Source organism: Myotis lucifugus, unplaced genomic scaffold (genome assembly GCF_000147115.1).
Source record: "Myotis lucifugus unplaced genomic scaffold, Myoluc2.0 scaffold_76, whole genome shotgun sequence".
NCBI lineage: Eukaryota > Metazoa > Chordata > Mammalia > Chiroptera > Vespertilionidae > Myotis > Myotis lucifugus.
The window spans coordinates 4,283,181-4,307,617 of record NW_005871124.1 but is presented as its reverse complement, the minus strand read 5'-3'; the positions used below and the strand labels follow the sequence as shown (position 1 = coordinate 4,307,617).

General features: G+C 35.9%; 1 protein-coding gene across 24 annotated transcripts in view; it reads right to left on the bottom strand.

Annotated features, from left to right (window-relative positions):
- Window positions 1–3,258: 3,258 nt before the first annotated feature.
- The window catches only part of KDM6A (lysine demethylase 6A), a 160,166-nt gene continuing 138,987 nt past the window's right edge, over window positions 3,259–24,437 (bottom strand). For all 24 annotated transcript variants that reach the window (XM_023755381.1, XM_023755384.1, XM_023755398.1 and 21 more), the window contains 6 exons: window positions 23,098–23,212; window positions 19,661–19,848; window positions 18,635–18,776; window positions 7,249–7,375; window positions 5,633–5,803; window positions 3,259–4,399 (listed from right to left, as the gene is read on the bottom strand). In XM_023755381.1, coding sequence (XP_023611149.1) covers window positions 4,370–4,399; window positions 5,633–5,803; window positions 7,249–7,375; window positions 18,635–18,776; window positions 19,661–19,848; window positions 23,098–23,212 — 773 coding nt within the window. In that variant the 3' untranslated portion in view covers window positions 3,259–4,369. The remainder of the gene's footprint in view (window positions 4,400–5,632; window positions 5,804–7,248; window positions 7,376–18,634; window positions 18,777–19,660; window positions 19,849–23,097; window positions 23,213–24,437) is intronic.

Genomic DNA, 24,437 nt, shown 5'->3' with positions numbered 1-24,437 from the left:
CCGGGAGGTCACGGTTCGATTCCCGGTCGGGGTGCATGCCCGTGTTGCGGGCTTGGTCCCCAGTGTGGGGTGTGCAGGAGGCAGCTGATCGATGGTTCTCTCTCATCATTGATGTTTCTCTCTCCCCCTTCATCTCTGAAATCAATAAAAATGTTTCCCTTTCAAAAACAGACCGCATGGGTTTCTTCAGGGCATCTATACGCAACTATTACTGTGTAATGCACTCCAGGACAATGATAGAAATGTTTAACGTTGGAGACCTGTTCGCTGTTCACCAAAGACCAACATAATTTCACACCCAGGGCTCCTGAAAGACCAGTGACCCCCACTTCTTCTCAAATGGAACTTTCCCATCCATGGCAATCAGGTTGTTGCTCCACTGAAGGGACCCGGCAAATAAATGCCACCAACCATCTTCTCCTTCGCTCTCTCCTTACTAGTCTATGCTGACATCACCTCTCCTCACCAGTTCCTAGATGAGCTTCTCTCCCATGGCTCTAAGCACCACCTCAGTGGAGAGCTAGGTACATGGTTCCCATCCAGGCCTCTCCTCATTTCAACCACTAGCTGCTCTACAAGCAATTATCTTCTGCTTCTGGAACTATCCTTCTCTATCTCCTCTTCTAGTTAGAAGCACCTCCACTCACCTGAAGACATCGAATGGGTTCTGTGAACCTTACTTTTTGTCTTCCGAACCTGTGTTCGTTCCATCCTCGCAACATCCAAGGTTCAAGCCTAGGTCACCTCTCCCTTGAATTTCTGTGCTTTAGAAGTAGTCCTCAGGAAGCACTTATATGTCTGGCGAGATCTTGCTTCCAGGTGTATCCTCTCTTTGGTTCAAATACATTTTTATAGAAAATTTTTAAAGAGAACTATCCCTCTGGCAGCAATGTCCAGGAGAAATCATAGTGTTAAAGCAGGCAGGAAGACTATTGCAAATTCAACCGTGTTTTGCATAAATCCCGTGATGGTTCCATAACTACAGGGTGAGGTATAAACATCTCTCATGGCAGTTTTCCTAATATCGGGGCCTTCCCAACTCTCCAGTTGTCTTTCAACACTCGCCCAACCCCTTAGTCGAAGTTCTCAAATCCTCTTGCTCTGGAAGATGTGATCATTAATGTAAACAAAACCCCGCTGAAACGTAAGCCCCAATACTAGTAGCCCTTATTGCCTAGGTTTTGCCCGACACATTACCTGAATCTCCCATATTAATGTGTGTGAAGGGTAGAGGGCAGGGATGACATCTTATTCAGATTTATTTAGGAGATGCTAAATAGATATATTGACTAATTAAGACTATACATGGTAATGATTTAAAGATTTAATAACCAGGTTCTGAGAAGCAGGTACTTCATTTAAGTTAAATTCATATTACGTTAAATTTCAGCTAATTACTAGGATATTTAAAGTCCTTTCAATTTACTACTTTGAAAAAGTGACTTAGTGCCCGGCCGGCGTGGCTCAGTGGTTGAGTGTGGACCTAGGAACCAGGAGGTCACGGTTCGATTCCTGGTCGGGGCACATGCCTGGGTTGTAGGCTCGATCCCGAGTGTGGGGCGTGCAGGAGGCAGCCAATCCAGGATTCTCTCTCAGCATGGATGTTTCTAGCTCTCTCTCCCTCTCCCTTCCTCTCTGAAATCAATAAAAAAAATTTTAAAAAAAGTGACAGCTTTTGTTTCAAAACGCAGAAGCCAGATTTTTAAAAACTTAATTTAAATAGGTTAAGCACTTGAACTGCTATACTGATGGTATAAGATTTCCTATTTAACTGGTGACAATGAGGAAAATATATGATTTAGTTACCACTTTCTGGATCAATACTTCTCCCTTTTTTATAGTGTGTAATTAGCTTTTTTGCCTAAACAATGTGTGTTATGATGAAACTCGTTTTATTATTAAGGGACCAGGATTGAGTTTGTTTTAATGGAATTTCCCTACATGAGCAGTAAAAAGAAAGATATTCTATTTCTTCTAAAACCTAGAAAATGTAAATTATAAAAGATATTAAATTGATGAAAAGCAGTTCTGCATGACTTTGTTCATCTAGCTACACTTCAGAGTAATGTTCAGGTGTCTGATTTCTATCTCCTATCCCCTCTATCCCAGCCTAAGCTGAACAAGTATTCTTGACATACAACTTCCCAATAGTTACTGGTGAAACACCACTAAATTACTCCTAAATGTCACACAACTTAGAGTAATCTTGGTAATAAACTATCTGAATAAAACCATAGAGCCCTAGCTGGTTTGGCTCAGGGGACATGTGTCGGCCTGTGGACTAAAGGGTCCCGGGTTCTATTCCAGTCAAGGGCACTTGCCTGAGTTGCAGGCTTGATCCCCAGTAGGGGCGTGCAGGAGGCAGCTGATCCATGATTCTCTCCTCATTGGTGCTTCTCTCTCTTCCCCCACCTCCCTTCCTCTCTAAGTCAATAAAAATATATTTTAAAAAAAATCACATAGAAAATAAGAAACTGTGTCAGTAAGATAAACTAGAACAGCTAAGAAACATTTAGGTATAACTTTTGCCTTCCTTTAACCTTTGTTTCTGGGTAGCTGGCTTGCAATTTTTATTTTGTTTGTCTGGAGTTCATTTAGAAATATTAATGGTTAAGCATCCTGAGCAGCACTTAGGATAAGCACTCTTGCTCCTTAAGTACAGGGAAAAAGTACTTGATTAATGCAATCAGCACAGCATTTCACTAGAGAGGATTATAAATTTTCTTTAGTCATACATATAACTTCATTTATAAACATTCTCTATGCTTCTTCGCTAAAAGCTTCCTGGAAAAATCTTAGAAAGTTAGAATGAACAGAGTAATAAAATGAGAATATGTGCCAAATGCAAGGTACCATTATTCTAAAATAAAATACTATTATTAATTAGAAGTGACCTGTTAATGCTAATATAGCTTGCTATATTACTAGTGACATGGAATTTGCAGACTAGCCCTCCCCCCCCGCCATCGTGTCATGCAAGCAGGAAAGCATGAAATTTCAGAATTGCCTAACATTAAAAAATAAGTCTCTTAATTTATTTGCAATCTAAAATAGAATCCTTCATCTGAGTATTTTTTCCATATAAAAAGCTACTAAATGATGTACAGGATTTGTCAAGCCCATATAACATTCCCTTTAAAATCTTAAGTTCAATCACTATTTGTTTTCTACTATTATACTACATTTTGGCAGCAATTGTTTATTGGTCTGTCACTGCAGTAATTGCAACTTAACAATAAACCAGTCTGACATTTTAGGTCTTGAAGATACATACCATATATATTTCTTTAAAAATAATCATACTTTTGTAAGCAATACTTTACAGTAGACACCTCAAAAATCTACCATAGATGTGAAACTTAAAACGAGAAAATTTTAAGTTCTAAATCTTTACACATATATATCCAGATTTCTATATATATTATATATACATACATAAGTATATATAAAATATATATAATCAGATTTGAAAAATGAACAAAAACTGGGCACTGTACATAAAATCTTTTTAAAACTCAAACAATAGAAAACTCTTTAAACATTAAACAATTTTAATAAAAGTTTCTGTACAATGCTAAGCAGCTTTATTTACACATAGAAAATGTAATAGGAGTAGTGTTTGAAATTACAGAACTCCTTAAAATTTCAATGGCAGGTAAATCTGGAAAAAAATAACAGCATTCCATTCACAAATATTTTCAAGCAATAAATATGTATTTATAAATAGTGTAAATTTACATCAAGATTAGAAACAAAAATCACAAATCTGAAGTTTATTCCTTAGTCTATGTGCAATCCATTATCTTTGTGACTTGGCTGTTAATTTTTAAACATTTCATTTAGGAACCAAAAGTGTAATAACCGCCATGGTTTCAAAACAAGACAGAAAAACATAAAAGCAGTAAAAAAGTTCCTTACCTAACTTTTCACATTAAAAAAAAGTTGACCAAAGAAAGCCTTAAACTTGCTAACTACCTTACAAAGAAATTACCAGCTAGGCTAGTATTTTTTTTTCCAAGGAAAATTCTGAAGGGGAAAAGGATGAAAACAGGTTCATCAGCCCAGAAAGAGAGAAATATAAAAGAGGTTGTCTTCAAGTCAGTAGTCTGTATGATGTTGCCAGTTTTGTCAGATATATACAAAACATGGAAATTATTATTCTTTCTGAAGTACAGCTGATCAGCGTTGAGAGTCCTGGAGTAGGAGCAGTGCCCTCCTCAGTCCAGTTGGTTGACACTCTCACTTGGAAGGTTGCATAGACACAGTTTCAGCCAGCAGCCTTATGAGACAGCTCTAAAAGCCAGTGGTGCAGAACTGGGTTACTTCCTGAATAGCAGAAAAGGTCTCATTTAATGTCCATGGAACAATATCAAGATGAGGAAGATGGCAATGGAGGAGCCTAAAAATAAAAGTGAGGGATGTTACTTTGGTATACAAAGTTATAACCTCCCTTACTGACCATTACCCTACTCAGTACACCAGCATTTTTCTGTACTACTTCACCAAATAGTCATAAACTCAAGAACATTAAAAGTCAAGAACATTATTAGGTTGAGCATTTTTTTAGATGACTCTAAAAAAAAAAAAGACTTGTAGAAAATAACAACAAATCAATTATAATTTCATTAGTAACTTGCTTCAGAACCTATCAACTAGATAATGCATTTTGTGTAACATACTCCAGGTAATTTTCTTCTTCTTCAAGCAACCTGGAAGACCATTCAAATGAAAATATCAGGAGCTAAATTTCAAAAATTCAGTTTCTAATCACATATGTAAGAGAAATGTATTGGAGGATATCAACAATTCATAAATTATTTTCCTATTTATAAAACTAGTGATGTGCTTCCCCCTAAGCATCTGCTGTTTGAAAGTTAAAAATTGTGTGCAATTTATAAGTATACTTGAATTTTATAAGGTTGTATAATGTAGCAGGAAGTTAAGCTCCATCAAATATTCCCCATAAGGTTGCCCTGGCCTGTGTTGCCAAGTGGTTAGAGTGTTAGCCCAAGCACCAAAGGGTCTTGGGTTCGATTCCCAGTTAAGGACACATACCTGGGTTGCCAAATCCCCAGCTTCGATCAGGGCACGTATGGGAAGCAACAGATGGTGTAGGACACCGATGTTTCCCTCCCTCCCTCCTTCCCTCCCTCTCTAAAAATCAGTGGTGGGGAGGGGGGAATCCTTGGGTGAGGATTAACAAATATTCTCATGAGGTTAATACTTCCGGCAAGAACAAAATTTTAAATAAATACAATTAGCTCTAAAAGCAGAAGTATATTTAAAAGCACATTTACTGATTCATTTTGTTGACACTAATAACCTGTGTGTACACAAAAATTTTATCAACTGAGGTGACAATGTGATAGTGTTCAAAAAGCACACAAAGATTTTAAAATGTAATTACTGTGGTATTATTTAGGCTGGTCTCGCCCAGGAAGGAAAGTGAAAATAAAATATGCTGACTTCATAGGAATAAATACTTGGACGTGGAGGAGGGGAACATCATGCAATATCTAACGAGCCAAAAGAAAATTTAAATATTTCATACCTCCTGTTTATCAGGTGGCAGAACAAACAATGCTGCTTCCCTATCCAGCTAACTATGTACTCACATGTTGATTTCACTTACTAATGTAAATTGGTCATAGACTTGCATCAGGTCCTCCATCTTGTACTGTTCTAGCACCACAAAATTGTCCAGGTTTCTGCTTGTTTTTCGTGCACAATCTTGACAATGCACTACGTAGGTCTTTCGAGAAATGCTCTCATTAGTGACAAAAAGCAGATCAAAAACCTCCACCTATTTTATACAAGAAAAAAAGCATTCAATTGCGACAGTGGCATTTACTTATTGTAATACTTTAATAAAATCATAGAATCCTACTTTACATGGAATTGTGGACAGTTGTCTCTAGTTCAAAGTAGGTACCAAGACAAACACGGCCATGTTTAAAATTCTTTAATGAACAAGAATTATTTTGCACCAAACCCAGAGACATGGGTGGCAATGTATATTCAGGGGAGTGGCCTAAGGGAATGGCATACTCATTACAACCACTGGAAAAGCGTAATTCAAAAGTTTAATAAAGGTCAGTCTACTTTGCTCTAAATCTGAAACATTACTATAGTCAGGTAAAAGTGATCATCATTTTTCTTTTACTTCTCATGCATAGTGCTCATACTGGGCACTATGAATGGATATTTGTCTTCCCCTATAGACTGAGCTCCTCAAAGATAAAGACTATGTTTACTCATCTTTGCACCTCCAAGGCATATCATAGTGCTTAGTGCTTAGCCAAACCTCAAAACACATATTCAAGTTGGTTGCCTGCTCAAAATCTTTTGATGGCTTCAATGACCTCAGAATATCAAATTCCTTAAAGTCATTCAAGATGCTCTGTAAGCTTCCTACTACACAGACTTATAATTTACAGAGTCTGTTCTGGTAAGTTCCAGCCACATTGGACTAACTTACCCTTTTATGGATAAGCCATTTCATTTCCCATATTGTTATTATAGTTCATAATAACATTCATTCTACCTCCAATTCTCATCATTTTTTAGTCCACTGAAATCTCATACTCATCCTTAAGGATGGACTCAAATGCTAATACTTTAGTGAACTCTTATACCAAGATAGAAAGGAAAATTTGGTCCCCCCCCCCCCAGTGTTGTCATAACAGTAAGACCAACTGTGCATTCACAAGTCTCATGTACATTACAATTAGTTGTTCATAATTTGTCTTCTTTGAGCAGAATGGGAGCTCCTTCAGGTGCCCTATCTTCTTCATTTCTGCAGCTCTTGCAAGCCTTGGCTTCAGCAGACTGGCCAATGTATTGTGAACTGTACCAGAAAGGACTTAACATTGACCTGCCTATAGCAATACTGAACTACATCCAGTTTATTGGCATCTGTCTGCTTCTGGATTGTTCACAGTTCAAAATTCCAAGCCTACACTGATGATTATCATCTGTTAAATATCTATTATATAAATGACTCTGTAATAGATACTGTGAGTTAATCCACAGTTAGTAAAATAGTATACTATCAGATTAAATAGTATACCATCAGATTAAATTTTAATAGCTGTTACAAGAAAATAAGATTTTAAATACAATTACAATTTCAGTAAAATGTATTACATAAAAGTTTCAATATATTTTTAAAAATAACTAAAGAGAAACAAAAAGTGGAGAGATAAGAGGCTTTATAAAACTAGGGGTGGAGAAGAACAAGTCACTTGCCTCACAAATGCTGCAGTAATGCGCGGGTTCCTCTTTTGTCCGCCCATGCCATATAATTTCTTTGCCTGCGGCAATAAGAGCTTCCCTCAATGTCTGACATTGCTTCAGGGTTCTTAGAAGACAATACCTGTTGTAGGGGAAAAAATTATTTGTGACCAGCAATTGAATATTGAATGTCTTTAGCATAAAAGATATATCATTAGAAATAATGCCAAGAGACTCAGTTCTAATATCTGTGACTTCTTTTTTCTTTTGTCAATGTCTCAGATATATTCTGAGATTTTAAAAAATGGGGTTACTGTTCAGCAGTTCTGGTATTAATATTATATCAGTTAAAGTTGAGAATAATTGTATCTGAATATAAAAATATAATGATCCTAATATGCAAAACATGATTCCTTGCTTAAATATAAGCTGTTACTTTTGGCTCTTATTTGGGCAAGTAAATTGACCTCTTTGGGAGTCAATGTTCTCATCCTTGAAATAAGGGGTCTGAATTCCAGATGTGAACTATGATTCTAGCAAGGCAGGAAGGCATGTTATTTCTATTAGTACTACCCAGACAATCAAAAACACCATCATCTATATAGATGCTTTTAAAACTTTTGAGTCTATAAGCAGAAAAACATTTATGTGTTTAGTCACCACACAATACCAAATTGGTTTCACTATAGCACTAAAGAAGACATTTAAATCCTCTATTTTAACTTAGAGATAATATAGAATCTTCCATTTATAAACACAATTGAGTTTATAATTTCTGGCTTTTCTAAACTCATACTTACGATGCTAACAATATAGTGAATTCTCACAATTTGTGCCGATTTTCCTATAGTTTGCTGTCATTACTTGAAATTGTCTGCTAAATTCTCTTAACTCTCCTCTGAATCTTAGGCTCAGATTCTCCATTTGAACAAAGAGGCTAGACTAGATGATCTCTAAGGCACTTTTCCTTCTAAACTTCAGAGACAGTGAAAATACCCTAAAGAAAAGGAAATGGGTTTAGCAACTGAGTATTGTTTGAAAGCAAAAGGTCGTATCTGTTTTATTCATTTATTTTTTCTCTGTCTATGACAGTGCCTGGCATATAGTAGGTACTCAATAAACATTTGGTTACTGAATAACTAAAATTTAATGTATGTAAGTAATAGCATATTTAACTTCTCTTAATTTATATTTCCTTGTTATTTTATAAGTGACTAGGTTAAAGTATTGTCACTTATCAGAACCCATGTGCATTAAGCCAGGATAAAAGATGACTAAAAATATATGTAAAACTTGTTAACTTATTTAACAAACATATAGCAATATCAACTTCACAGCTAGCTGTAAGGCAAACCCATTATGCATCATATTAAAAGAAATTTCTCAGTTTGTTCAGCAATCCCTGCACATTTAACTTACTCAGAAACAAAATAATGCTGTAGACCAGCGAGCGGTCGCCAACCTTTCGGACCTCATGGACCACCAGTGGTCCGTGGACCACCGGTTGGCGACTGCTGCTTTCGACTATGGTTGTAAATCAAAGCTAGGACAGCTCTCTCCTTTTTTCACTCTATCTCTGTGTGTGTGTGTGTGTGTGTGTGTGCGCGCGCGCATATGTGATATGTGTTTGTGAAAGTATGCCAGGGAAGGGAGAAAGCAAAAATTTAGACCATGGTAAAAACAGACAGAATATAATTCAGACCATGCCACCAGCTCTTAAACAGTACCTGCTCTTGCCCCTTTCCCACCCCATGTCCCATACAATTCACCTCTGAAGGCCCTGATCTTACTGAACAAGTTTTCCAACCAGGGCTTCAATATAAGGTCTCTTTCAAAAGAAAATAATGCCTACAAATCTGCAGACACCTCTAGAAGATTGGCAGACCCTACTATGCTCCCACGTGGGAAAACAAACAAAAATGATAAAACAATACAATTAAATAAATAAAAAATGAGGACCAGACAGAAGGCATGGTATTAGGTACTTCGCACTATTATGCCACTTAGGCATCTAACAATCCTGTGCAGATGAGACTCCTGCTCAGAAGCTAAATTTGTCTGATGTCATAAAGCTATTTTTTAAGTCTTTGGGCTGGGGTTTTATAAAAGCAGGAAATCTCAAGCTTTTCCTCACTATCTCACACCGTGCTCTCTTCCACGTATTCTTACCCACTCCCCCTTTCTCTTTTGAAGATGAGATTCAGTCAGTGCAGTCCCCCACCCACCCCCCAAACACAGAGCCGTGGTTCTGGGTGTATTATTATCCCACTCTTTACTCATGAGTAAATTTTCCACTCCAATGCTACTGACTACATTGACAATTAGATGGTAGTTTATAATTTATGGTTAGTTTGGTAGTTTCATCTAGAAAAATGCATTATACCACTTTCCTACAAACAATAAAGGATTAGAGCTAGGATTGCTAGTAATATTAAGCCATGAGTATTCTGTGTATGAAATCACAGCTCCAGAATTTTTATTCTCTGATATATTGGAACTTTAGAAAACCCACAGCTCTATTAATCTGATCTGACAATGAGTAACCACATTGCGGTTTTCTCTTTGCTCTTAACATTAAAATCGCATGTTCATTCCCATTTTTCAAAAGGTAGCCATTGGAATTCAAGGGAACTGAGAAAGACAGAGGCTCTTCTGAAGTCCACCAATGAGCAGCTCCTAAAGAAAGAATCTGATTCAGTCAAAGGGTAGGGAAAAACCAGAAACTACAGAAATTTAGGGAAAGGATCCTAGAGAAGATACAAGTATAATATTTAAGACTTAACAGTAATCTGTTCTGCTTTGATTAATCCTAGACCATGTTTGAGTGTATTGAAAAGCTAAAAAATAAAAGTCAAACCAGATCAGGATTGTTATTTCCTCTTCATTTTAGTTTTGCAGAATTTTAATAAATATATCTTACAGCAATTAATAATTTATTTGTTAAAAACAACATATTAAATCACTAGCAAAAAGTATAAAATTGTAGAAGATATGCCGTTTTTAATAAATGCATTTTAGGAATAGGGTCAGAAATAATTTCAGGGGATAGAGAGGCAGGGAATTCTTTGACTTTTAAGGATCAATGTGGTTTCAGGATCCAACCCCTACTTTTAGCTGCTTGGATGAAAGACTACCACAAGAAGGCGGGGAATATTAAAGACAGCTCTGGCTTGGAAGAAAGCCAAGAAAAGGCTGATTGAGGGCTTGGTGTATTTGAGGTTACACAGTAGAATCTAATCCGCCCAAAAACCAGTCTGCAAAGATGAAAGCTAAAGAAGGATGGCGTTTTAGAAAATGACTTCATGTAGGGGATAGAAATAAAAATATACTTAAAGTACTAAAGACAGTAACATTAGGACAAATGCTCATGTACAATATATTCATGAATTAGGCAAAAGATAAACAGACATAGTATACCATGGATGCTAAAAGGAGGGAAAGCTCAGCTTCAGGTGAGGGGAGGTAGGAATCACAGAAGTTTGGATAAAGAACTTGTCAATTTAGATGTGAGCGGGAAGGAAAGGTGGGAGGAAGGTACTTTCCAGGCAGAAGAAATGTCACAAGCAAAGGTTAATATGGGAGCAAACAACTGTTCTTAGAAGATTTTAATCTTGGGATGAGGTTTCGGAGGCAGGAAAATAAAGGAATGAAGCCATGGTGACAGGATATTATGTTGAAATTAAGGCAATAATGGAATGACTCTGACATTCTGGGAGCAACTTGGCTAAGTTTCCAGTCGGTGTGGAGAGAGATGAGGCACAGGTTAACTAGATATGCCACTTTTAAAGATGTTATGCTAACAATCTCAGCCATTGAGAAGTAGAAGGTGTACAAACTCAAGTTTCCAAGAGGCACTTTGCCTTGCACAATCCCTCTTACTGAGAGAGCCATGCAGGAAAAGTAAGCTAACACATGAGCCCTCATAACATACTTGCCACCTATCACTCCAGGGTTGTATTGCCCCTAGGACAACAGTGAGGGTCTAAATGTCAGTAAGACGTTAACAGTTTCATTTAAATCAACCACATGGCTGAAAATCAAGGTCTCAGTCAATAATAAAACGCGTATCTTAACACATTGCAGACCAGTAGTTTTATTGCCAGCTTTACCCAGTGGCCAAATAAGTTTCTATTGAAATAGTACAAAAAACGTTTTTACATAAATGTTAAAGGCACGCTTTAAAATTAAATACCCATTGTATTTTGAAGTTATTTATTACATGTTCTTACAAGCTAATATCTTTTTAAAGAATTCTCGCGATTGGCCACAAGCCTTAGAACAGAAAACACGAGAATTCTTGTGATCTGCCTGCAATGTGTTAAGAACTTTAACCTCTCGGGTGGAAAAAACAAGTATGAAAGCAAATATATGTTAACCATGAGAAAGCAGAGTTTTAGAATTTTTAGATTTTGTTAGCTCAATGTTATAAAAAAGCATTGCGAATGCAACCCAGTATTGTATTAGAAGATCCCCCTAGGACAGTGATGGTGAACCTTTTGAGCTCGGCGTGTCAGCATTTTGAAAAACCCTAACTTAACTCTGGTGCCGTGTCACATATAGAAATTTTTTGATCTTTGCAACCATAGTAAAACAAAGACTTATATTTTTGATATTTATTTTATATATTTAAATGCCATTTAACAAAGAAAAATCAACCAAAAATATGAGTTCGCATGTCACCTCTGACACACATGTCACAGGTTCGCCATCACTGCCCTAGGACAACTACACTGGGATCTATGCTATCTATGGAGTGGTCTTTGTAACTATACCGTCTCATTCAATTATTAGGTCAACTGGCTATGACCAGTGTTATAGAACACTTCATTTATCCATTTGAAAATGGGAGTCAAAGGGAAAGGGAGTTAATACTTAACAGTTTAATCTACAATGTTTATAAGAAAAGGGAAAACAAAAATAGTTAGTTCTGAAAGAAATCTAATACAAAGTAATATTGAATGTAAACTGTAACTGAAAAAAAATTTTAAGTAAAAAAAGAAAAAAAAAGTTTTTGGGGAGCGGTTTTCAATGGACTTGGTACTGTTGAAATTTTAGAAAATTAACTTTCTACTCCTCAGCATGCTACTGTCTGATATGCTTCTCCTAAATCAAAGATTTTCTAATATTGCATTTTTCAGTAGAAAATGGGCTCTTTGGAATTCTGTTTTTGACATTTTAAAATGCACTCAACTGCTTATTATCATGGTTGGTGAAGAAACCGGAATTTCCAACATATCGAAACACACTACCATTAAATTAACTTGCTAATAATCCAACATGATTACAACAATTTACACCATATTTACTGGTATATCTACCATTGAGATTAACCCATTCAACTGCATCTAAAAGAACCTTTCTATTAGAACAAACTGATGGTTGCCTGATGGGAGGGAGCATGGAGGACTGGGTAAAAACGGTGAAGGGATTAAGAAGTGCAAATTGGTAGTTACAAAACAGTCATGGGGGGAGAGGTCAATGGGGGGAAAAGGAGGCTTATGGAATACTTTAAACCAGCGGTCGCCAACCGGTGGTCTGCAGACCACTGGTGGTCCGGGAGGTCTGAAAGATTGGCGACCGCTGCTTTAAACAATAAAGAATTTAAATTAAAACACACACACACACACACACACACACACACACACACACAAACAGTCATGGGATATAAAGTATAGCATAGAGAATATAGTCAAGAATCTATATATATAAAAGCCAAGTGACTGGAACGCTGGAATGACCAGTCATTATGATGCACACTGCAGTGGCCAACTAGGCCAATCAGGGCCCCAATCGGCCCCTCCCAACTTCATGTGTTCCCTCCCCTGCCACCCGTACACCAGGCCTCTAGTATTGTAATAATTATGTATGGTGTCAAGTGGGTACTAGGCTTATTAAGGGGACCACTTCATAAGTTATATAAATGTCTAACCACTATGTTGTACACCTACAACTAATATAATACTGAATGTCAACTGTAATTAAAAAATAAAAAAATCTTTAATTAAAAAATAAAAGAATCATTATCTATTCTGAAAGCTGTTATCTACAGAGAAAGCTAATCAGTACCAATAGTCCCCAGCTCTCACTTGCTGCATTACCATTTGATTCCTTTCAAGGGTCCTGTTTAAAGGAATACTTCAATGCCCAAACATACTGAATATGAGTCTTAGGAAAGTGAACTACAAAAAAAAAAAAAAAAAGCCTTAGCATTATATAAGCCAAAGCAATCTATCTCAAATACCTGAAGAAGGGAATCGTGAATCTGCAAAGAATGAGGGTTTCTCTTAGATCTTAATACTTTAAAATTAAAAACAAGGGATAAAAGCTTTATACTATGATGAAGATGAATAAAAAGTAGCAATAATCTCCCCACCCTTAATTTTAAGTTTTAAAGTGCCTATTTAGTGACACTTACACTCAGGACCCATGAATGGAAATATCTATGGCATAGTTTACACTAGAATGGGACATGGGCTCACCAAAGTAAACAGCATCAGTATTTCTTCTAAAAAATGTATAACCCAAAGAGAATTGAGAAAACATATCCAGAATGTAGAACTCTGTATGACAGTAAGGTCGGCCCTCTTCACAGAAAAAAAAGGGGAGGGGAGGGAAGGAAGGAAACTCATAGATCTAAAAGAGACTAAAGACAGCCCTGGCCGAGTAGCTCAGTTGGTTAGAGCATCATCCCAATACGCCAAGACTGCAGGTGGCGCATACAAGAATCAACCAACGGATGCATATGTTAGTGGAACAATAGATGTTTCTCTCTCCTTACCTCTCTCTAAAATCAATAAAAAAGACTAATGACACAATGGCTACATACTCAATTCAATATAAACCTTGATTCAATCTTGATTGAAGGTGGTGGGGTGGGGAGGGGAAAGAGCTAAAAAAAAAATGACATTTTTGGGTAGTTGGGTAAATTTAAATGTAGACCGTATATTAGATGATTACTATTGAATTTCACATTTCTCAGATATGGTAAATGACACTGTAGTTATGTGAGAATATCCTTATTCTTAAGAGATGCAGGTTGAAGTATTATTTAAGGATAATTGAAGTATTACAAATATTGAAGTATTTGGGGTGACATGCCATAATGTTTGATTCAGGAAAAAAAAGTGTACGTGTGTGTGTGTGTGTGTGTGTGTCTGTGTGTGTGTGTATAGACAGCTAAGTACATGTGTCAAAAACTTATCTTATGACTTCAGATGAGATTATGTAGGTATTCATTGCATTAGTATTTCAACCATTTTTGTAGATTTAAAAAAATTTTAAATAAAAAGTTGGAGGAAAAAGTGTAAACAAGTTTGGGGGCATATATGTAAATTTTACATATTTTAAAGAATAAGTTATATTAACATAGAAAAATCTATCATATTTCAATGAATTAAAGGAAGAGCTCAGTAACCTTACATTTATAAGCCTTCCTTAATTCATTTCTTTGTGTGGGACTGCTCTACTTTAAAAATAGCTAATGATTCAGAAAACTCAACAGCTAACAAATAGGGCTTAAATCTGAGTCATTTAAAAGTTTAGTTTAAAGAAGGAGAAAGTAAGTTTGCTTGCAATATGTGCAGTATGTGTAAAAAAGTTTTTTCATTTAAACAGTTGAAATCGAAAGAGAGATTATGTACTGAGCTTTCACTAAAATTTTCTAAGAAGTTAGGCTATGATCTTTTCTAGTCAAGTTCACTGCATTAGGAAATAAAAGAAGTAATCAAGATAATAAATATTCTTTTGACTCATGATAATGTAGGAGGGTAGCTGGAAGAATGTGAAGAAGAGTATGAGAGTTATTTTAGGAAAATAGCTAGGATGTAAAAAATAAAAAAAGAGATTTACTAAATGATTTAAAGGATGCTATGAAACTACAGGACTCTAAAAGACCAAACTTGATTTTGAAAAAAGAGCAATGTTGAGTGGTTTAAATAACCACAAGTAATTCATTCCCAAAACGATTGAGGGATAGTAGGTGACAACAGGATATATCATCACTTCCCATTATTAAATTACTTAATATATAGGCTCATAATCTATTACAATCCCACAAATTTTTCATAAATTTTGCAAAAACTCATTGGATGTTGACACTTGACCTGGGGCTTTTGATAGTTGTCACTTACCTCATCAGTGACTATATGTTTTACTGCAGAAATATTAATGTGTCTGATTCCAGGATACTGCCACAGACCCTGCTTGGAGGGTCAAATATATTGTAAATGCACTGTATTACCTTACCGAAAATCCTAAGAATTCTGAATACCAAAACATATTTGGTCTAAGGGGTTTAGGATAAGGAATTATGGAGCTATAGTACTTCTGTGAGGCCTTTCCTGAATATTCCTCTCTCAGAAGTGCCTTCCTCTGTGCTTCCCTGCATTTTTTAAAACAAACTTTTCCAACATTATAGTAAAGACCATGTATTTTAATGTTTTGACTATTTCCCCAATTATTTTAAGTGCCAGAGAAGTGATCCAATTCTTTTGTCACCTAGCACAATACCTGAGCATCAACTCAGTTCACAATAAATATTAAACAAATATGAAAGGATGAAAAGAAATGCGTAGAGCTCAGAGAGTCAGTTGAGTGGATGAGAAAGCACAAGGTAAATTTTCCTTACTTTCCTTACATTGTGTGTGTGTGTGTGTGTGTGTGTGTTATTCCTCACCTGAGGATATTTTTTCCATTGATTTTTTTTAAAGAGAGAAACATTGATGGGAGAGAGACACGTCGGTGAGTTGCCTAACCTGCAACCTAGGTACGTGCCCTTGACCGCTTACATTCATTTTGACTGGGCAGACTTACCATTTAACTGTTAAAACCTAAAAATCACACATTGTAAAGTCACAGTATTTATGAATTAAAAACAACAACTTGCAGGGAGCAAGTTAAGGAAGAGGACTATATTTGTATATCTTCTCTATTCCACTTTTTACACCTCATTGATATTTTATCTTTTAAAATAACCTACAATTCATATGCTCAATGTATAATGAATTAAAGCTTTACTAAAAGATAATTCAAAGGAGAAAAGAGAGGAGGTATAAAAATTGCAGTGCACATTAAAGACAGTTTAAAATACCAGAGTGATAAAAATAAACAGAAAATTCAAGCACATATCTCAAGGCAACATTGGGAGAAATGGCTGACAAGGTAAGTGGGGGTCAGATCTGAGATACAAATGGGGACATTAAAGAAAGTTTAAATTTGTGCCTTACTATGTTTAAAATAGTTGGTCGCTGGTGACCTCAGCAAGAGAAGTGACAGGGGCATATTAAATGTAGAATGCTATGGATGGGGACGTGAACAGGAGATGAAGAAAATGACTCAAAGCAGAGGAAAGGAATGGCAGGGGAGAACACCACTTCTTAAGAATTGGTATAGCTCAAAGAAGCTAGAACAAATCAACACCACTTTCTTTACTGGCAGGATCTAGATTTGAGGACCAAAGCAATGATATGGAGACAATTTTACAGCAAAACTGATCTGAATTTACCTACTTTACGCCTATCACAAAATAAACTAAACATCTGTAGTGACTTTAGACAAATTTTCCCCAAAAGTAACCCCTAATTTCCTATTCAGAACCAAGTACCATTCTGAGATATCGCACGGAACATGGAGGGCAGCGGCAGGATGGTGGGGCAGGTGAGCAGGAGCGCCAGATCAGGGCAGGGCACTGGTTGCTGTCATCGGGGCGAGCCTCTGGTGGTGACTGAAAATTCTTTGCTCTCACACACCATGGTCCCACCGGGTGCTCACACCTGCTGCGGATGCCAGCCCTGCTTGCACCCGCAGCCAGCACCACTGCTCAGACCTGCTGCCGGTGCCTGGCACAGGCCCAGATCACCCCTGAAGGCTTCTCCACCTCCCCCTGCTCCTGAGGGGTGATCGGGACAGCAGCTGCTGCTCGCACCTGCTGCTGGCGCCGGCCCCAATCGCTCCACGCTGTCAGTGCATGGGAGCCATGGCAGCAGGAGTGGGCCTGCCAGAAGACAGGGGACCAGGGACCGTGGTGGGAGGGGCCAGGTGGGGGTGGGGGGGGATGGGCCGAGACCCACCCCTGTGCCCACAACAGCTTTGCAGCCCACAGTTCCTTTCAAGGTGCACAAATTCGTGCACTGGGCGGGCTCCTAGTAATAGAATAAATGGATAGACAACCCCCAAACCCAACTACCAATTACATGTATAGAGTATGATACCTAAGATCCAACTTTTTCAAGTATTTGTACATTACTTGCTATGATTTAGTTTTTGTTACCTTTGCCTCCTCCTACCACTTCTGCCTAGGACAAGATAAAAATCGTGCAACTGATAAAGGATAAAGGACTGTATCATAAGAACATCCACATACATATTACCTTGGCCACACAATTTTTGTTTGAATAAAATTTGGGAGGTTTGAAATCATTTTAGTAAGTCATGATTACTTTTAAAAGGCAGTATTTTAAAAACAACATGTGCTGACCAAATTATTATAGCTGCAGGGAAAATACTTAATGTATTATTTTAACAAAGACAAATTTATTTCATCAGTGAGTATAAAGCAGTGTATTCCAAAATAAGTTTATGAGGAGAACAATTCTTCAAAAGATACTGGTCAAACAAATGGGTTGGCGAAATACAATACATTATAACCCTTCTCCCCATTCACAAAACACACCAACACTTAAGTCTTTAAAACATTTTACAAAAAAAGAAAAAAAGAAATACTTCAACTTTATCTAATCCATCATTTCCCATATTTCTTTGACCAGAATTCCCTACCTTTTGGGGGCAGGGGTAGTAACGGTAAAAAACACAGTTTAGGGAAACACTGCTATATATAGCACTATTTGAAAATGTCACTTCTAAACAGATTTATAATATAGCTAGGACAGAAACTGTGATAATAAATGAGCTTACTAAAACATATGTATTCAAATAACTTGCATTACATGTTTAAAGCAGTTAAACAAAGGGACAATTATAAGATAGATGATTTAATGAAAATAAAAAATTAACGTTTTAGTCAAATCCCTATATTAAATGCTAATTTCTCTGTACCAGCAATTATTTTGTGATATCATTTCCTCCCCCAATACTAAGGGCAGTCTTTCAATATTAAAACTAAAGTTCTCCTAGAAATCAGGTGGTTCAGAAGATAGCGGGGAAGCAAGGTTTGTGAATCTAATTGTTTAAAAGTCATTTGTGCCTTTGATCCTCTTTATACAACAGTGCACTAACTATTTGGAAGGGAAAAATACTTTTAACATGTGGATTCTTGTATTATATTTTGCTAGACTTCTGGACCATTTTGTTTTGATGTCAACATAATTCTGGGGGTGGAGAGGGATTGAATAACTAACACTCCCCAAAAAAGAGAGGGACTACAGCAGTTTTAGAAAGCACTTACTTAATCATTTCAAAAAGCTTTGGATCTGAGACCTTGATATTTCGTGCCATATTCCAGGAAAGATGAACCATGGGTACTATTGACTTCACACTTTGCAATTTGTTCCATTCGTACCGTTCCACTGCCAACTTATACTGGCAGGCTAGGAAAAAAAAAACAGTTATAAAGCAACCCAAAGTACCAAAATTTATGAAGATAACCATTATCACCTTCTCGGGTGATATCATCAACACCAATTCTGCAAACCTCAAAATATTACAAAAATAACTTTTATGTTTTTTGATAATATGGTAATAATAGCGATCATGTAAACAGTGCTCATTTTAACTATGTGCCAGGCATTGTGCTGAGTTATTTTAATACATTATTTCATTTAATCTATAGTATCACCTTTTTAATTTTTTTATTCCCATTATACAAATGAAGAAATTGAAGCCCAGAGAGGTTATATAACTTGCCCAAAGTTGCAAGAGCCAAGTCCTGGTCCTAATCCAGGTCTATCTGGCTCCCAAAGCCATATTATTCATCTTAACTATCTACTGCCTGAAGGCAGGCAGAATCCAAATGGATTTTGATATAATAGGGCTATTCATAATACCAGACAGAGAAAAATTTGAAAGACTGAGTAACTACTCTACTTTGCTTTCTCCCATAAGGGGTTTCCTTAATGGGAGAAAGGAAAACAAAACCAAGCACTCTATCACATGGAGGAAAGCCACCACTGATCACAAATACCCATTTTAAACTATTATAATGAGGAATAAGAAAAGTCTATTGTTTTTTAAAATATATATATTTTTCCTTGTATGTAAAGATATACATTTGTTTTTGCTGAGATCTATAGTCTTAGATTTCTATTTGTTAACTTGAATTTAATTTCTTGTACTACAAATTGAGTTTTTATTCAAGGAGACATTTTTCTTCCAATTTTTAGTGGGGTATATTCCAAGAAGAAAAAAAAAAAGAATTATCAAATACAATCCCTTATAAATTAAACATTTTTTTTTAGCATAATCTTTAAAATACCTGTAAGTGGACCAACATTCCACGCAATATTGTTGCACCAGCCAATAGCCTGAACCCAATGAACAGTGCCTGCATTTATCCAGACCAAATCTCCAGGTCGCTGAATAAACCTATACACTGGAACATTTGCTTCATAAAGGTCTTCAAGGTTGGGCCACCAAGAACCCATTAGGAAATTCAAATTATTTCTGAAATAAGAAAAAATAATGCGAATGTATCAAGTATTTTAATAAGCTCCTTATAAGACTAGAAGACAAATGTCAGAAGTTTTAAAAATATGTTCATTCATTGCATTTAAAAGTAATGGCTTGTGCAGTAAGAACTGCTATATGTACAGGGGGTAAAATTAATTACAGTTAATTTTTGGATGACTTAACCAAAGATCAGTACTACTATCTTAAGATGATTTTTTTAAAGATCCAAATGAAATCCAAAGCTACCTTTAAGCAACACTTATACACATTAATTTTTAATTTCACTTCTCTAAAGGCTGTTTTGATTGAACCCTTCTCCCTGGAGTATTGAGAAATCTCTAAAAGGTAAATAGAAGGTGGAGCTGACATCAAGTCATTTAAATTCATAAACAGAAACACTATGACAAATAAAGTACTAGGAACTTCTATTTCTGAGGTAAGTGAAAAACAGAGGTGGTCTCTAGCTTTCATGACTGGGTGACTATGCAAAATGAACAATCTCACCCATGTACAATCACACATATGCACAAGTAACCAACACTGCTGCCATCATCAGTATACTTTGGAAACATTTCTACAGATCATATTACCATGCTTATATTTTAAAATCCAGCTTCTTATTCTACTTCATCATGATATAATATGAAGTACTTTTTAAACTACATAAACAACTTTTCCTACAAAAGAATTTTTAAAAATTCAATTTACTACTTTAAATTTCATTTTGGGGAATGAAAAACTTCCAGAGTGGAAATCTTCCTTTCCTTAATATCTAAGATATAGCCTTGTCTTTATTTCTGTGTCTTGTGCTAAAAGATATGACAAAATGTACCTTTAAATTATTTTCATTGGTTTAAATTTCATTTTTATTTTTTTATATCAAGGACTGGCAAATCCAGCCCATTGCCTGTTTTCATAAATTAAATTTTTTATTAAAACAGAGCCCTTGCCCTAACCGGTTTGGCTCAGTGGATAGAGCGTCGGCCTGCAGACTCAAGGGTCCCAGGTTCGATTCCGGTCAAGGGCATGTACCTTGGTTGCGGGCACATCCCCAGTAGGGAGTGTGTAGGAGGCAGCTCATCGGTGTTTCTCTCTCATCCATGTTTCTAACTCTCTATCCCTCTCCCTTCCTCTCTGTAAAAAATCAATAAAATATATTAAAAAAAAAAAAAAAAAAAAACAGAACCCTGACCCTTCATTTACATATTATGTGACTGTTTATGTGCTATAATGACATGGTTGTAACAGAGACCGTACGACCTGCAAAGCCTAAAATATTTATTATTTGGAAAGCTTACCAACCTATAATCTAGAGGGAATCTCAATCTTACTTTTTTCCTAAAAACAAGCAAACAAACAAACAAACAAAGAAAAAACACAAATGCAAGGCTGCTCTTGAAAGTCTAGAACAGACTGCCAATGATCGTGACCTAATTGCAAGGAGACAAGAATTGGCTTACTGTCTGTGATAAGGCTATGTAGATACAACCCAGAAAAATTTGCCTGTAAAGCAAAATATGGCTATAAACACAAATCCTAGCTCTACTTTATCCATGTGTTGCCATCCAAAAGCAAGCAAGCAATCAAGACCACCAAATTATCAACTAAGTAAAAAAAAAAAAAAAAAAGACACCCTCAAACTTACAAACCAGCAAGCATCCTTTTTATCATTTATTCAAATGAATGGCTATTTCAAGACATATTATTTCGAGTCAAAAAACAAACTACAGACAAGGTCAATACCAGTCAGTTCCAAATAATCCTTATGCAAAACAAAATTATATTGAAATGCTAAGGTGGCAAGTGCTATTTCTGCCACTTAGTTAAATTTACCTAACTATTTATACTAACTCGATATTTTTATTATTCCCCAAGTTCAAGTTCTTTAGACATCTAGCTATTCTAATTATCTTTGTTCCCAGGTTACCTCTCCATTTAGATAGGAAACTAAATCCTAAAAATAGCCAATCCCTACTCAAAAATAATGAACATGAATCACTGTACTGTAGCTGCAACAATATACTACTATCTCAAAATGTGAGAAATAAAAATCTTTCTGTAGCACAACGGAGATTTCCTACATGATACTGTTCTATCTCTACTACTACCAGGTTGTTGGCCCATAAAAGTAAATCAGATTAAACTAGGTTATTTCATCAAAGGATTTGGAACTTTAAAATTCCACATCTTTGGCTTTCTTACACTGAAAGAAACCTATGTGGTTAAATAGCAAAGACAACATATATAAATATATACATGTATATGGATGTGTGTGTGTGGGTGTGTGTATATGAAATTTTGGATTAAAATGTCTTTTTGCAACCATATTTACATTTCTTACTAAATTTGGGTATTTACAGAAAAGATTCTTTAACCCCAAATTAAGAAATTACAGTATGTAGAATATGTATATAGTTTCCAAAATCTCTCATATATAAATGTTTTTAGTGGTTTCCCCCCCACCTCCGCCTTTATTTTATTGGAGTGAGGGGATTAATACCAAATGTATGTATAATTTATGTTAACCAAAATAATTTTCTAATGTTATTAGTAACTAAAAATATTAGGTGCTTGCACAATGGAGTACTTTTTTGAAAAAACAAAGTTTCCATTTAAACAAACATTTCAATTTAAATCAATGAAAACACTTCCAAGATACCCTTTAACAAGATAAATGAAGGCTATTTCTAGGATTCTAGGTAAGGAACACTTCCATGAGATGAGTTCTTTCAATAATACAAAACAAAATCTGAAACAGTTGATTAAATTTTATAATATTCCTTTATCGGAAAAGTTGCCAGAGTAGTTTTAAAAAGAATTTATATTATAATGACATAGCAAAGAGTACTGTGTTGAAGTTTGAGTTATTAACAATCTATAAGGGTGTTCTATTATAAAATTTCTTCCACTTCTAAAACCATTTACAATAAAACAATTTTTCTTGGAATACAGACCTTTCACATGAACAAATACTTATGTATCAACTGTTTAATTAGCCTAATAACCAAGTTTTCTTTCCTTTAAATTCAAGGCTATTACTATTGCGTGAAGTAGTTTCAAGGCATTTTCTTAAAGTATTCCCAGTTATACAAAACAATGGGTTTGGAATTAAATCGTGTTAAATGAAGCTTCTGCTGAATGGTAAGAGAAAATTGGTTATGACATCCAGCTTTAATAAGTTGTCCTTCACAATTACTGTTTTTGAATAATTATGTTTAAAGAATATTTAGATTGGAAACCTACTTTTCACAGAAATCATTCAGAACACCCCAGTAACCTTCAGGAACAACGAACCATTCACAATCACCTGGACCAATATTGATATTTACTGAACAGAAGTTGTTATTTTCTTGATGACCTAAAATGTGAAAAGAAAAAGATCAGCATACTATAAATTCTATAGAAAATGTATCTTTAGAAATGAAACCTTAGAAATGTTCAACAGAGAATGCTCTAATGGTATTGTTTTTGCTTTTTTAATTGATTTGAGAGAGAGAAGCAGTGATTTATTGTTCCACTTATTTATGCATTCATTGGTTCTTTTTTTTAATATATATTTTTATTGATTTCAGAGAGGAAGGGAGAGGGAGATAGAAACATCAATGATGAAAGACAATCATTGATCGGCTGCCTCCTGCATGCCTCCTAATAGGGATCGAGCCCACAACCCAGGCACGTGCCCTTGACCAGAATCAAACCCGGGACCCCTCAGTCCACAGGCTGACGCTCCATCCACTGAACCAAACCAGCTAGGGCTCATTGGTTGATTCTTGTATGTGCCCTGACCAGGGATTGAATCCACAATCTTGGTGCATTGGGACAACACTCTAACCAACTGAGCTACCTGGCCAGGGCCTGTTAGTATTTTTGATAGTGTCCCACAGGATTATTAAGCTCTGTTCATTTTTCTTCATTTTGTTTTCTCCTTAGAATAGATAGTTTCTTTTGACCTATGTATGTTTACTGATTTTTTTTTTATACTGCTCAAGTCTACTGTTGAAACCCACTAGGGACTTTTTTGTTTCAGTTATTATACTTTCAGCTTCAAAATTTTTTTCCTTTCTTAATAATCTCTCTGAGCCATTGTTTCCCTTGGTTCTTGTCCATGGTTTCTTTTAGCTCTTTAAACATCTTTAAGACAGTTGATTTAAAGCGTCTCGTAAGTATAATGTCTGTACTTTTTCAGGAATAGTTTTTGTCAACTTATTTCTTTCTTAATGTCTTTCTCTTTGTTGCTTGCTTTCTTTCAGTTTTTTTTTTTTCTGACTGGAAGAAACTAAGACATTCCCCAAAAAATGAAAGCTGAAGAAGTTTGTCACTAGTCAATCTGCCCTATAAGAAATGGTAGAGTTTTTTAGGCTGAAATGAAAAAAAACACTAGATAGTAACTCAAAGCCCTATGAGATATGAACAACTAAAGTAAAGGTAAGTACATAAGAGGGAAGACTCACACTTCCCAATTTTGAAACTTAACCTCAAAAGGCAATAGTAATAAAACCAGTGTGGTACTGACATAAAGACAGAGATATAAATCAATGGAACAGAATCAAGATTCCAAAAATAAATCCATACATACATTATAT